This window comes from Pocillopora verrucosa, chromosome 12 (genome assembly GCF_036669915.1).
Source record: "Pocillopora verrucosa isolate sample1 chromosome 12, ASM3666991v2, whole genome shotgun sequence".
In the NCBI taxonomy this organism is placed as follows: domain Eukaryota; kingdom Metazoa; phylum Cnidaria; class Anthozoa; order Scleractinia; family Pocilloporidae; genus Pocillopora; species Pocillopora verrucosa.
In genome coordinates this window covers 19,759,011-19,773,394 of record NC_089323.1, presented here as the reverse complement: position 1 = coordinate 19,773,394, position 14,384 = coordinate 19,759,011, and the positions used below count along the sequence as shown (strand labels likewise).

The following is a 14,384-nucleotide window of genomic DNA, read 5'->3' as shown; positions in this document are numbered from 1 at the left end:
AGTGTATGAAATAGGCATTTAATTTTAGGAAAGGAATGACTTTTTCTATTAACATTACACTTTGACTGTATGTTTTGTTGGCAAATTAATAACTAGATCAAATTGGCGCGGAAACGGCATATGAAGAAAATAAAAGATTTAAGTACTCTACTAAGTAGAATTTAAGCCCATTTAAGAGAGCACGATGACAATACCATGAGTTACCCGTAAAAGCCTTTTCTTCTCTTCGACAAATTATCAACTTCGACTTTACAGAGGATAGTATTTGATCATAATAAGTTTACTGACGTCGTGTAATTACCGCTTGTCATCTGTGCATACATTAGCAGATAAAAATACTCATGACACAGCAATACATATCACGATTCAATTCAAAAGATGCTCAAACGCTTAAACTAAAGTGCTCCGAAGATTCTGGAGACCATTTACTCCGTATCTCCATTATTTTGGTTTTTACAACAAATTAGTGTTTTCCTTTTTCCAGAAATCTTGTTCCAATTATGGAAAATATCTCCGTCGAAAAGAAATGACTACAACTAATTGTCAAAAGCTATTAGAAGTCTCTCATTTCTAAACATCAATAATAAAATCTTTTATCCTCAACGCTGCTGGACGGCGTAACGCTATTTTTTTCATACTGTTAAACACGTGATACTACTTCTCTTCTACCCATGATTCTTAAGGTCACATTTAAAATCTACGGTTAAAACGTGCGCGACCTGGACAAGAAATTATTGGCGAATACTTTAAAGTGTCATAAATTCTCATTTTTTCGACGGTGGGCCTTGTTTTTCTCACTAAAAACTGACAATTAATTCCTCAGCAGTCTGTTCACAGGTAAGTTTGAATGACTCCGCCCCTTATCTTGTTCAGATATTTCAGTTGTCTCTTGTGTTTTCTCTTCATAGCGGAAAATCTGGCTGAGAACGAATCTCTAAATGCTTGGACCACTTCGCGAAGCTCATAGGACAAGGCTTCTTTCTTCCTTTTTGACAAAGCTGAAATGAAGAAAATAGTCAATTTTTTCCCAGCAGATGCAACGTTCAGGAAACTCCATGTAATTTAATTGTTACACAGATCACATATTATCTCAATCTATAGGTTCCAAGATTGAGGTTTATGAAAAATTTTGGACTTAACATGAGTTCGATCAGGAAACTGATTAATTCTATGATTAAAAACCTTCCTTAACCAAATATGTTTTAGGTAACGTTTATCGTGAAATGAAATTTGTGAAATAAGTCCAGTCTAACAGAGTCTCTCGTCACGTCAACACGCTGACCTATAACAATGCCGTCTACGGTCATTATTTGCTGCCTGGCGTGTCCGTAGATTTTGGTCACGTCACGATAAAGTTCATCTGATCCCCACCATAAAGCTCTATATAAAATCTTATGTTCCCTGTTCCCTTATGTTAAGATTCTTTAGTCCCCCTTTATACTCTGTTGGGCACGACTTGTCCCCCCATCAGTTCCTCCTGAAAACAAAGTCATCCCCCAAAAATCTCCAGGATTTCCTCGTCCCCCCCATAGGAGGTTAAATGGCTGTCAAGTTTCTTTAATACCCCTTTATTATACCCTGTTGGCCACGACTTTTCCCCCCTCAGTTTTTCCTGAAAACAAAGTGATCCCCCAAAAATCCCCAGGATTTCCTCCCTCCCCCCAAATGGCTATCAAGTTTCTTTAATACCCCCTTTATTATACTCCCCCCAGGGTGACGAACAGTGACTGGTCCATTACGAGATACGAAACTTCCCACCTGCACGTTTCCTTTCCCTTCTTCGACGTAGAATCTCATACATGAGCCCACAGACAACGGCACAACTGAACATGGAAATTATTGCAAGGATTGTCACAATGAAGAAAGGACTGTTGACTTCAAAGAACGTTGTATCATGGGAATGGACAGGTGCGACGACCTATTGTTATATATCAAAGGCACATGAACACTACATTACAATTGTAACTGTCCTGTACGAGAGAGATACAGCTCTAACCATCAACCTGCAGGAATGGGGGCCCACCAGTGAACTTCCCCCAATAATTTTAGCTCTCCAGTTGAGGTATCATATATTCTAGGTTTATTTCAGACAGAAGTTTGCACACCATCCTCATCAAGTCGCTCTACATTTACTAAGGTGCTGACAGGGAGGACGTCTTCAACAACCAAGAGCTTCTTTAGTTGGTGATCATTTCCTTCATTCTAATGACGTTAATTTGTGATTCAGGGATGATATTGTAAGAAGAAACTAGATGCCAGTCACTCTTAGGAGTCAACAGATTAAATCGCAACTGGGTGAGGTTATATGAAATTAGAATTTATTTTCTCTCGGCCTTGCGACCCAAATCTTCAGAAGAAAAAGTACCCATTCGAGGAACGAAAGATAGAACAGTATTACAAGTAAAAATGACAAAGGAGTCGCTCGAGATTCTTTCCTCTATATAGGGAAAAGAAACTGATTTTAAGCCTACCGCAGTTTCATCCCCAGAAGTAAGATATTTGGATTGCACATTATTCTGTCTAATCAAATCTTTCAGAGCTCTGTGCAGTTTCATAGCTTGTCCTCGGAGAACAATTCCGTAAGACATATCAGTTTCAACAATGTGTTCCACCTCATACCAGGAACCATTGAACCAGTCTGGTCTCTTCGTCGGCAAATACATGTCAACAAAAATGGCGTCAGTTTTACCAAATCGTAGTGCATTAACAAGATCCTTAATGGTGCCATACGGTTTTCCTGTAGTAATAATTAAACGTAAGTATCATTCTTTGGTTCATTTTCGGTTTAAGAGCCTGTTACGCCACGAGTGACGCAGAAGACGAAGAAGCGCAGTATTAATCAAATAAGTACGAATACAAATAAAATAAAGGGTCTAATAAAAGGCTTGTGGTTGAGTTAAGACATACCGATCTCCCATTTTCCGCTCAGAGTTTTGGCTGCGAGGTTGAACTCAGTAGAATTAGCAACAGCTGATACCTAAAAACAAAGTAACATAAACCTTTTCTTATTAAAGAGGTCTTGCCGAAATTCTGGTAATCTGAAGTGTTAAAAGTGGATTCTTTAACATCCTTGTTATATCCGGGTATCCACGCATATTGCAGGCTTGGCTGCTAAGCCGAAGGACGTTTTGGATGCGTTGGATCTGACTAATTTCGGTGTAAAAACTCTTCTTGTATATTGGAGTCTGTTCCGTTACAATTAAAGACTTTGCGACACTACAAATTGGCGACGAGGATAAAAGACAATCGGATAACAGGCCAAGATGAGTTTTGAAAGGTTTTCGTTGTCACCAGTTAATTTAGAGGCGACAAACTTGGCGGATGAGTGGAAGTTTTGGCTCGATGCTTTCGACAACTACCGAATTGCTACGAAATTAGATAAGGAAAGCGACGACGTTCAAAAAGCTACTCTTCTACATCTTGCGGGGACGGGAGTCCAGCGTTTGCTCTCAGGTTTGCCGGGAGAGAACAAGAAATTTGAGGAAGTTAAACAAGCGTTGAGTGCACATTTTCAGCCGAAGAGAAACAAGTGGGCAGAGAGGCACAAGTTTCGAAAACGTGCTCAACTTCAACATGAATCACTTGATACCTTCATTGCAGAGTTACGTATGCTGAGTTTAACATGCGACTTCGGGGAAGCAAATGATGATAATATTCTTGGTCAAGTTATAGAGAAGTGTTCTGACGGATATCTACGAGAAAAGCTACTACAACAAGGAGAGACTCTTACACTGGAAAAAGCCCAGACGCTCGGGAGAGCAATTGAATCTGCAAAGAAGGATACACAGCTACTTGGGGGTCACGGGGCCCAAAACGTTCCTGGAAAATCTGATGTTAATGCGGTAAGATTTTCAGTAAATAAAGCGAAAGAAAAAGCCTGCTTTCGCTGTGGAAAAACGGATCATCTTGCTAATAACGAAAGGTGCAAAGCTAGGAATGCACAGTGCATAAAATGTAAGAAGACTGGTCACTTTTGGAAATATTGCAGATCAAGAGAATCAGAGAATAAAGAAGATGTAAAGTTTGTCCAGCCAGTCCAGCATCAGTCAGATAAGTCTAACCCTGAATATGTTTTGTATACTACTAATAATGAGGGGCTGGGTGTTGAAACTGATGTTGAAATCAATGGTAAACTTGTTCAAATGATGATTGACACTGGCTGTGCTAAAACCTTGATCCCGAAACAGTGGTTTAGAAACAACCTGAACATTCCTCTTAACCCAACCAATGTCAAGTTCTCAGCTTTTGGTGGAGGAGACCTCAAGTGTTTAGGAGTATTTGATGCTAAACTGAGATGCAATAAGATGGAAGTAATGGAGCCAGTGTATGTGATCGATGTGGAAGGTCCCCCCCTGTTGGGAAGAAGCGCCCTGTCCACCCTCAACCTTGTAAAAATCCATGCAGTAGGGGAGAGCCCAACCAAGGCGAGGGAGAAGATCTATCAGGAGTATGAAAATCTCTTCAAGGAAGAGCTCGGAGACTTTAAGAATTATGAGTACAAAATTAAAATCAATTCAGATGTCCCTCCCAAGGTACAAAAACAAAGGCCAGTCCCTGCACCCTTAGAGGATAGATTGAAACAAGAAATAGAGCGAATGATCCAAGAAGATGTGATTGAAGAAGCGACAGGAGCATCGTGGATATCACCTGTGCAGATTGTCTACAAGGGGAATGGAGAATTGAGAGTGTGCGTTGATCTCAGGGAAGCTAATAAAGCAGTGATAAGAGAGCGGTTTCCAATTCCTAGAATCCAAGACCTGTTACGGCAACTGAGTGGGGCTCGGATGTTTTCGACTCTGGATCTAAGGAAAGCATATTGGCAGGTTCGCCTAGCGGAAGAATCTAGAGAAATTACATCGTTCATAGCCGCAGGCAAAGTGTATCAGTTCAAAAGGCTGCCCTTCGGACTTGCGTCAGCACCAGAGGTGTACCAAAGGGTCATGAGCATAGTGTGTGAAGGCTTATCAGGTGTGCTTAGCTACTTTGATGATGTTGTGGTGTACGGGTCAACACCAGAAGAACACTGGAAGAATCTTCGTGCAGTGATGGCTAAACTTCAAGACTGTGGCCTTCGTCTCAATGCAGACAAGTGTGCCTTGGGCATGTGTGAGCTGAAATTTCTAGGACACGTCATCTCTGCTGAGGGCATTAAGCCTGACCCTGACAAGGTAAAAGCCATTGCAGATGCACCAGTACCTCAAAACCAAGCTGAGCTGAGATCATTTCTGGGAAGCATTACATACCTTACACAGTTTGTTTCCAACCTTGCAACAGTGATCACCCCCTTACGATATCTTACGCAGAAGGGTGTGGTGTGGAAATGGAGTACAACAGAATCCAATGCCTTTGAGGAAGTTAAAGAGCTTCTGATTAAAGCACCATGCCTTGCACACTACTCATTGGAAGCCGAGACCAAACTTGTAGTAGATGCCAGCCCAGTCGGTCTTGGGTGTGTCTTGCTGCAAAATGTTGACAGCCGTTGGCAGCCCATATCTTATGCGTCCAGAAGTCTAACTGCTGCAGAGAAGAGATATTCGCAGATCGAACGAGAGGCAATGGCTGTGCTGTTCGGATTGCAGAAGATGCATTCTTACATTTATGGTCGCCACGTTGTCGTCTCGACTGATCATAAACCACTACTTGGCGTATTCAATAAAAACACTCAATCAATTCGCCTGGAACGGATTGCTTTGAGATGTCAGGACTATGACTTCACACTCACTTATGAACCTGGATCTGAGAACATTGCAGATGGACTGTCAAGATTACCTTTGAACGCTACTGTTACAGAAACAAGTTTTGTTGAGGAGCATGTACACTTTGTCAAAAGTGCTGATGCTTTGCTCTCAATTGATGAAATAAAAGAGGCTGGAGAGTCTGACCCTGAATTACTAGAGGTGGTGAAGGTACTTGATGGAACCCAGAACCTGGTAAATAATAAATGGAAACATTTTAAAGATGAACTGAGCTTTGCACAGGGCCTACTGTGGCGAGGTCGACGAATTTATGTTCCTGAGAAGTTGAGAAAAAAGGCATTGACCTTGGCACATGAGGCTCATCAAGGTATTGTGCGTTGCAAGCAACGCCTTCGTAGAATTCTGTTCTGGCCGGGGATGGACTCTGATGTTGAAGACTACTGCCGAAATTGCGAGACTTGTGTGCGCCTTCAGCCACTACGACGAGACACACCTAATACAGCAACTCCTCTTCCCGATTACTGCTGGGAGAAGTGTGCCCTTGACCTGGTGGGTCCATTTCCTGGAGAGATCTACATCATGACTGTTGTTGATTACAGAAGCAAGTGGCCCGAGGCTATTGTTCTTAAGCGTATTACAAGTGAGAGTATAGTCACTGCACTTGCAGATATATTTGCACGATTTGGAAATCCAAAAGTTCTGATCACGGACAATGGACGTCAGTTCGTAGCTGAGGAATTCCAAGACTTCATGAAGGCAAATGGAATACAGCACAGAAGAGTATCACCCTATTTTCCACAAGCAAATGGGCAGGTCGAAAGATTTCATAGGTACCTAAAGCACAGTATCAGAGCAGCAGAGTTAGATGGTCTATCCTGGACAGAGGTTCTGCCCACAATCCTGCAAGTTTACAGATCCACTCCACATGCCGGGACTAACATGACCCCGGCTAAACTGTTTCTCAACAGAGAGATAACAACAAAGTTGCCAACAGTACCAGAAATGGATCAGAACAACCCTGAAGAGAGGTACAAGGAATACCAGAGGAAGTTATGTGAGTATACTGATGCCAAGCGACATGCACAACAACATAACCTAGTACCTGGGGATATTGTATTTGTAGCAAATACAAAATCTGGAAAATTGATTCCCACGTTTGGTCATCAGAAGTATGTCATTGTTCGTAGCAAAGGACCAGATACTTTTGAACTTGTCAATGCTGAGACTGGACAACATCTCACTCGTAATGTGAAGTTTCTTAGTAGAGTTCCACGCACGGAGCTACCAGTTAATGATGACAATGACAACGGCTGCTTGGAGTCGGAAGAGTTCGCTGGGGCAGCGATGCCTCCTTTGGATCAACTCGGATCTACAGTCTCGGATGATAGGAATCCCGCAGATAGTGGTCCTCCCGACTCAGCAATGGAATTGAGACGTTCAACTCGAACACCAAAGCCAAAGAGAGATCCTGACTTTGTTTATGACTAGAACATTGTTTTAGTTCTTCTATGTTAAGTTGCGTTGTTAGAATGGACTTTGAACTTTAAATAGGTTAGGATGGGATGTTATATCCGGGTATCCACGCATATTGCAGGCTTGGCTGCTAAGCCGAAGGACGTTTTGGATGCGTTGGATCTGACTAATTTCGGTGTAAAAACTCTTCTTGTATATTGGAGTCTGTTCCGTTACAATTAAAGACTTTGCGACACTACAATCCTAAATAGGAATATAACGCTTGCCATTTCTATCGGCTTTTCAGCTTTTTGTTGCAGCGAATAGACATTTATATGAATTTTGCATCATGCTTTTTATGACATAGGAGATTCTAGTTTAGACATATTGCTTATGCGTATGTGCTGCTGTTAATACATAGTGGACATTTCCAGTTTCGTTTAGTATAGTGTATAGTGTTTGAAACCTAAATTTATTTTTGAGGAAAATGATTCCGTGTGCTTACACTCGCCCAGAAAGAACACCATTGATTATTTCCCCTGTTTGGCTCAAACTGCACAACTATTTATAATAAATCTGGCAAATAAAAGAATAGCAAAGATGTGGAGCGGACTTTCAACACAATAAGTTATGCAATAGTTTTTCTTGTTTCCTACTAAAATCGAGAAGCTATAATTATATGAATTTTCAATTTATTGTTACCTTTGTTTTTGTTTGCGTTAAAGTCGGGCCCCCTGTGATTACAGTAACTGTCATCAGTGCCGTTACCGCAGAGCCAAAAAATGTGAAGATAATAAGTCCAACCAGAAACCACAGAATAGCAAATGCCTTTGCCAAAACACCTTTTGGGAAGCGGTCTCCGTAACTGAAAAAGGAACAAGCTTTCATAAGAATAAAGTACCAGTTTGAAAATTAATTGTATATACAACGATGAGAACTTATCTTTCTACATACTAGCTCTTAATATAAACATCTAAAGCTACTGGGAACACTGTCCTACTCAAAGGAGAGGAAGACAAGTGGGTTAATAGGAGAAGATGTCCCACACACTGCTTGCAAAATAGTAATTACAACTGGTATCTATGATGACATACCCAACTGTCGTCATGGTTATAAAGGACCACCAGAATCCTTCTGCTACTCCTTTGATAAACGAGCGCGGAAAGGAGTCTCCTTTCTCACTAAAGTCCTAAGAATATAGATTTAAGACATAGCAAATACCCCAAAACAATACTGTGTCTATTAAGGTGGGGGAAAGTATTCAATCTGGGTGTTGTTTGATAAAATATCAATGAAAATATTCCTATAATACCTTCAACTACATGCACTCTACTGGAGCGCAGCCAAGACTTTTCAATAGGGGGGGGGGGGTCACACAATGTCAAACAGAGGGTACTCATCAGATTTTCACGTAGACCAACATACCGTGTTTAACTAAAAATAAGTCTTAAAAGGGAGGGGGGCGTAACGGGCAGCCCAGGTCACCCCCCTTCCCCAACCACGCCCTCGCTTTTTCTGCTCTTTTTGTTGGGTTTACATTAAATAACTTTGGTTGAATTGGATCGAGACTCTTAAGCTAACTTTGGAAGAGTTCTTGGAGCAAGACTGGGTGTGAGGTACTGAGCAAATTGAAAGTAGTGCTCCCGGGATTTAAATGCTCTAACAAACGTCGATTATATCTGCCTTCCTTCTTCAATGTACCAAAATCCCCAGCGTTTCATAAATAAAACTATATACTCGAAAAGAATTCAAAATGTCTCAAGGCAACTGACAAAACTTACAAGAATCCAAATGATCATCCCAGCAAGTATCATAGTCAGGAGAGCGAAAACAAATATTGGCCAGTTATCGAAGACTGACGACTTTAAAACTTTCTGGTACATCCCAGGGTTATCATTTCGTCGTTTGATAACCAACATCCCTGGCACTTGAATTACAGCTATGTATTTGCTGAACTCACTGACTCGTACTGAACTCGCCGTGACGGGGAAGCTCACTTCTGATTCTAGGTTATTTTCACCTACAATCCTAAGTTGCGTTTTGCCGTAATCCTGACATTGGCCACAAGATTGTTCGATAACATCGGTGATTATTTCACGAAGCACTCCATTTTCATCGAGGGCAGTCGGTTTCAACGCTGTTGAGAATCCTTTTTCGCAACGACAAGTTTCTGCAACAGATTGCAATTGCCAAATTCATTATTGACTCTTTCCTCCTCTTGCTTCTCAGAATATCGCTCATAATTTGCGAAATGCAAAGTCATTTTGTTTTGCTGTAGATGTTGTTGTTTGGTCTTGTCTTTTATTCGAGCTAAAAATCTTACAAGAAACACTTCAAGCCCAACAGGAAATTATATACATACCTCCGATAACTTCTTCACTAAAAACTCCTATACCAGCTTCTGTCACGGCTGCAATCCTAAACTTGAATGAGGTAAAAACTGACTGGTTGTTTAGTACAAAAGACTTCATGTTCGGTAGTACCAACTCTGAAAACGTCTTCGAAATAAGTACAGGTTCTCCTCCTTGACCAATCATTTGATATTCCACTTGGTAGCCAGTCATTCTTCCGTTGATCTCACCTTGAGGTAAAGCTTCCCACGACAATGTTATTCTGTGCGGACTTTCATACGATGACGCAACAACAGAGGGAGGTGCAGAGCTTGGCTCTAAATGATTAATATAATCAGAATCACATAAAGCGGCCTAAATAAAGCTGGTAAATTTATCAAACAAGATCCGCTATCACGCCAAGTTCTAGTCTCCTTCTTTGTTTATTTTTACTTCCTTGTGCGTTGCTTTGATAACCTGGCCACATCTACACCAATCAGAGGCAAGAGCACAAACAAGTCATGCGTTGTATAGAGCACGGTTTCTCCACCCTTTACGCTCGTCCCTTGTTTCCACTCAAAGCTCCTTTTGGTTTATTCATCAAGCTTTGAACCTTTTTATTTCGTTATTGGTTTAAATTAAAATCTGACGTTAGTCTAACTGCATTTCACTTACTGTCCTGAGCTGTGGTAATGTTCAAACAGTCTGTGAATTTTCCATCTCCTTTTCTGGTAAAGCCTGCTATTTTTGTGCAGTACTCCTTATATTTTAGCAATCCATTGATTCCTTTCCTTAATGATTCTGCGTTAACGCTTAAAGTTTGAGAAGCAGTATCAGGCTCAATTGATCTTCGATAAAATATCTTGTAACCCAAGAGTATTCCGTGAATAAATTTTGCTTCAATTGAACTCCAACCAATAACCAGACTTGTCGAGCTGGTGTTGTGGCCAATTAGGTTTCTGGGCGCTTGACTGGGGACTAAAAATTAATCATTCAATCAATCAAATTTGATAACTCCACGTGGAGGGGGGAAAAGGGTATGTAAGAGACACGTGATTGAGGTCCAAATGAGAAACCGACACGTGAAGTTTTCTAAAAAATTCGTGTGTGAAATATGTTCAGGACCTCTCCCCGCCCCCTCCCCCCCTTTGTTTCCTCCATTTAACATTTTGTACTTAAAAAGAAAACTGCCAAAATTTAATACGATTGCAAATTCGCTTCACTTCCAGGCCTGCGATGAGGTGTTTCAAAGGGATAAAAATGTATTTTAAAATACCTGCTTCGTCTGTTAATGTACATGTTACGTTTGTCCTTCCACTTTCTCCAACCCGATTGTAAGCGACAGCCTCTACACAATAATTGGAATACATTTCAAGACCTTGAAATTCTGTGGTAAGGTTTGTCGTCTCGCTGCAGGTTACGTTTCCGTTCGGTGACAAGTCACGTTTTCGTCTTCCACGGCCGTTTTGTGCGGACCTGGTCAAAAAAACACGGTACCCAAGGATAATTCCTCGACGAAATTCTGCTGGGACTGGACTCCATTCAACTTTGATGGAGGTTGAACTGGTGTTGAACACTGATAGGTCGGCCGGAGGATGACCTGGGGCTAAATAATAAAAAAAAATTAAAATAAGTTTAGCATCCATGACTGATATTATCTACGTGATCCTTACGGCATTCCTACTCACTACCTGACTGTTCAGAGTCTCATGCAAATATTTTCGGGTTTCTCTAATTTCCTGGTCGATTTTTACCCTTTTCTTTTTGTTCGTTCGTTTGATCGCTCGGTCATCCTATTACATCTTTCTTCGCCATTTAGCTTGGTGTGTAGATCGTATTCTTTTGTATTCTGTTCATTTGCTTCTTTATCCCAGAATTAACTCTATACACAATCGGTAGATACAGACCTGGAATGCTGCTTATGACCAGGAAATTGATTCAAGAGTCACTAAAACACTTAAACCATTATTTGTAATATTATCTTTAATAATGTAACTAGTAGCTAACGTACGTATAACCACTATAACTTACTTACTAACCCTCTTCATCAGTGGAACAAAAAAAGCAGTCACTCCTGTTTCCAATACTACTCATGGTAAACGCAGACATTTGAATGCAATAGTTTGTAAATACTGCCAAATTGTTCAAAGAAAAACTAGACATCTCTGAACACATATTAACTGTGATGGTCTCGATTTCATCTATTTTCCTGAGGTAAATTCTGTAGCCGAGTATACTCCCATTTTCAAGGTCCTTTGGAACAGTACTCCATGTGATCTCTAACGATGTCGAACTTGTGTTGTACGCTGTTACATTTTCTGGTGGACTTGCGGAAGCTGTCGAAATGTCAGTAAAGATAGGTTAAGGAACTTCACCATCAACATTTTGGAGAGCCTATACATTAACAAAAGTTAAATTTGTCGCTATGTTGCGCAGAACTTGCGGTGGGGGGGCTAATCAGTGGCCGTCAACAGAATTTAAACTAGCGGCATAGTGATGTAAACAAAGAATAATACATCGCGCACTCACTCGTGAGATATCGCGTTTAACACGAGAAGAGAAATTCCCCATCTACAATCAACCATGTATTATTTTGTTTATCATATAAACACAATAGCCCTTTTACTGTCAAGAAAAGTCGACTCTATTAATAAATCAAAATAAAGGGATCGAAAATCCCCGAATAAAGATCGTAAAGTGTGTTGGCGCACTCACGATGAAAACATGTGTTGAATCACTACAAAACCAAACTATGAGCCTAGTTATCAATACATAAAATTCTTAGTTATTGAATTGGTCCTTACCGACAAAAGAAATCTTTCAGGTACACGGCCAAAATCGGCCTGTGGCAAATTTTCCAGTTGCCGCGAGAAATGCCATTATCAAAGCCACTGAGTACGTAACTTTCGATTTTTCTTTTCGCATTTCTGTTTTCTCTCCCCTCTAGGTAAGTTTAAAACGTCACTGTCTGTAAGTGATACGGATTTTCGGTGTTTTAGCAGCCATAATCCGAAAAAATTCCTACAAACGACCTTGGATTGAGAACAGTGAAGGCTTTGCCGTTCATTCATCAACCTGACCGAATGGCGCGAAAGGCGAGTGACGTGTCAGCAGCTGAGTGGCGATATTAAACACACGTAAAAAATTATCTAATTTTTTCACGTGTGTTTTTACGGCTTTTCTCGCGGCTGGAAATCCTTGTATAACACTTCAGTTGTTTACATGGTAAAAAGGTTTTTTAGTCCTCAGAGAGAAAAAGTTCAGTCTATTTTGTGTTTGAAATGGCTTTCTTAAGACTTAATCATACTAAATAATCTTCACACTGTTTTCATATCTTTCTTTTTTAGCAAGGTGTGTGAGGTTTTTCCCCCCCCTCTATACCAAAAGTGTCATTGTGTGGAAAAGAGAATGTAATTCATAGATTCAATAAAATCTTATTTTACATACCTGGAAGACAAGATGAATCGCAATGTTGAGCAACATTCGTACGCAGTATACACACGAGATTCTAAAATGCAAGAAAAATCATTAGTTGGAGAGGAGCGGAGGAATTTTCTTTTCCAATGTCCTCATCTCTTATTGATAAATCATATTTTGCCCTCCGGAGATATGGCTCGATATTGTTTAAGTTCCTTTGTGGAATACTGGTTTTTACCAAATCCCACTTACTCCATTGACAGATAAAAGAATGAGGTGTTCTTTAGAAAATAGTTACGTTTATCTGTTGGTCTCGCGTCGAGACCCTCGTTATTGATTTAGATGTGATTTTTACATGAATTGATCAGACTCTCTCGGACTTTTTCCCAGCTGAATCAAATAATTTTTCTGGAAAAATCAGTGATGTCTAATGTGGATTGGGCTAAAAACGTATCACTATAGCGTCTACTTATGACGTAAGAGGCTTTAGGAAACATCGAGAAGTTGTAAAATTTTACTCTATTAATATATATTTTCAGCGTGTTTTTTTCATCCTACTCGAGGATGATGAAAGATGATAGATGAAAGGAAAATAAACTTGCAGAGCATCCCATGAAATTGACTTTTCCTAATGAAGTAAATTTGAAAAAAATAATATTGACAAGCTGACCTAGTTCATTCCATTTCGAAACTGAGAGAAGAAGAACAACTCTTAGAAAACATCTAATAGGTTGGGAAATAATCTTCACACTGAAGCAGGTGTTTTTAGTAAAACCGTTTTACACAGATATTGAGAATTAAAGGCAGCAACTTAATTTAAAATGTTACTTCTCATTATATAAGAATTATACACATACCAAAAAGAAAGGAATGAGAAGCCACATATTTCGGAAAAGAAATTATTGTTTTGGCCACCTCGCGTAACATTCCTCAAATCATAAATGCTCACAACGGTGACAGTAAAACTAAAGCAAAGCATCATGATCACAAAAAAGAAGGAACATTTAATCCACCAATAGTAAGTAAAGGAAAAAAATTGGCAGCATGCTGACTTTGTTTTTCTCTTTTAATTTCTGCTTGTTTTAAGCCTATTCGTTATACAAGAACTTTCGAGAAGGTCTTACAACTAAGTTAAATTATTGATGAAATGACTGTTTTTGTTTTTCTTTGCCGAACAGAAATAAAGAAATTTCTCTGAAGAGTGGTGCTTAACCGCTATTCCAGACTTGAAGTCTCAGTTCAACAAAAACAAGATGGTTAATCATTTGCATCAAAGAGCTTTTCTTAAAATGAAGCAGAGAATGGTTCCTGTTGGAAATAGTAACCCCTGGAAAATCAATAACATACTAATGATAGAGAAGATGATAATGACAATAACAGTAACAGTCATGATGTACAGCGAAATTATTTGTGCCAATATTTTATGAATCTACAAAGATTCCAAAATATATTTTTCCGCTCTGACCTCAGGCACAACGCTCCAATATTA

General features: G+C 39.9%; 2 protein-coding genes across 2 annotated transcripts; both read right to left on the bottom strand.

The window, feature by feature from the left end:
* Positions 1–105: 105 nt before the first annotated feature.
* On the bottom strand, positions 106–2,857 carry LOC131791564 (uncharacterized). The gene is made up of 3 exons (XM_066159291.1): positions 2,472–2,857; positions 1,759–1,918; positions 106–998 (listed from the first exon to the last, which is right to left on the bottom strand). The coding sequence occupies exons 1-3, from the start codon at positions 2,661–2,663 to the stop codon at positions 832–834; spliced, it is 519 nt and encodes a 172-aa protein (XP_066015388.1). The 5' UTR covers positions 2,664–2,857; the 3' UTR covers positions 106–831.
* Positions 2,855–13,825, bottom strand: LOC136276876 (contactin-3-like). Its single transcript, XM_066158927.1, has 10 exons — positions 13,753–13,825; positions 12,926–12,986; positions 11,518–11,814; positions 10,755–11,084; positions 10,154–10,456; positions 9,511–9,816; positions 8,930–9,318; positions 8,243–8,337; positions 7,851–8,013; positions 2,855–2,977 (listed from the first exon to the last, which is right to left on the bottom strand). The coding sequence occupies exons 1-10, from the start codon at positions 13,777–13,779 to the stop codon at positions 2,897–2,899; spliced, it is 2,052 nt and encodes a 683-aa protein (XP_066015024.1). The 5' UTR covers positions 13,780–13,825; the 3' UTR covers positions 2,855–2,896.
* Positions 13,826–14,384: the final 559 nt, after the last annotated feature.

Bases quoted from the DNA above. Each gene is read 5' to 3' on its own strand.
- LOC131791564 (XM_066159291.1), bottom strand. From the start codon at position 2,663: ATGTATTTGCCGACGAAGAGACCAGACTGGTTCAATGGTTCCTGGTAT. The intron at 1,919-2,471 runs GTAGGCTTAAAA...ATATAACAATAG, and splicing joins CTTCTGGGGATGAAACTGCG to GTCGTCGCACCTGTCCATTC. The intron at 999-1,758 runs GTGGGAAGTTTC...TCTTCATTTCAG, and splicing joins AAGGGAAAGGAAACGTGCAG to CTTTGTCAAAAAGGAAGAAA.
- LOC136276876 (XM_066158927.1), bottom strand. From the start codon at position 13,779: ATGTGGCTTCTCATTCCTTTCTTTTTG. The intron at 12,987-13,752 runs GTATGTGTATAA...CTTGCATTTTAG, and splicing joins TTCTCATTCCTTTCTTTTTG to AATCTCGTGTGTATACTGCG. The intron at 11,815-12,925 runs GTATGTAAAATA...ACATTTCGACAG, and splicing joins CGATTCATCTTGTCTTCCAG to CTTCCGCAAGTCCACCAGAA.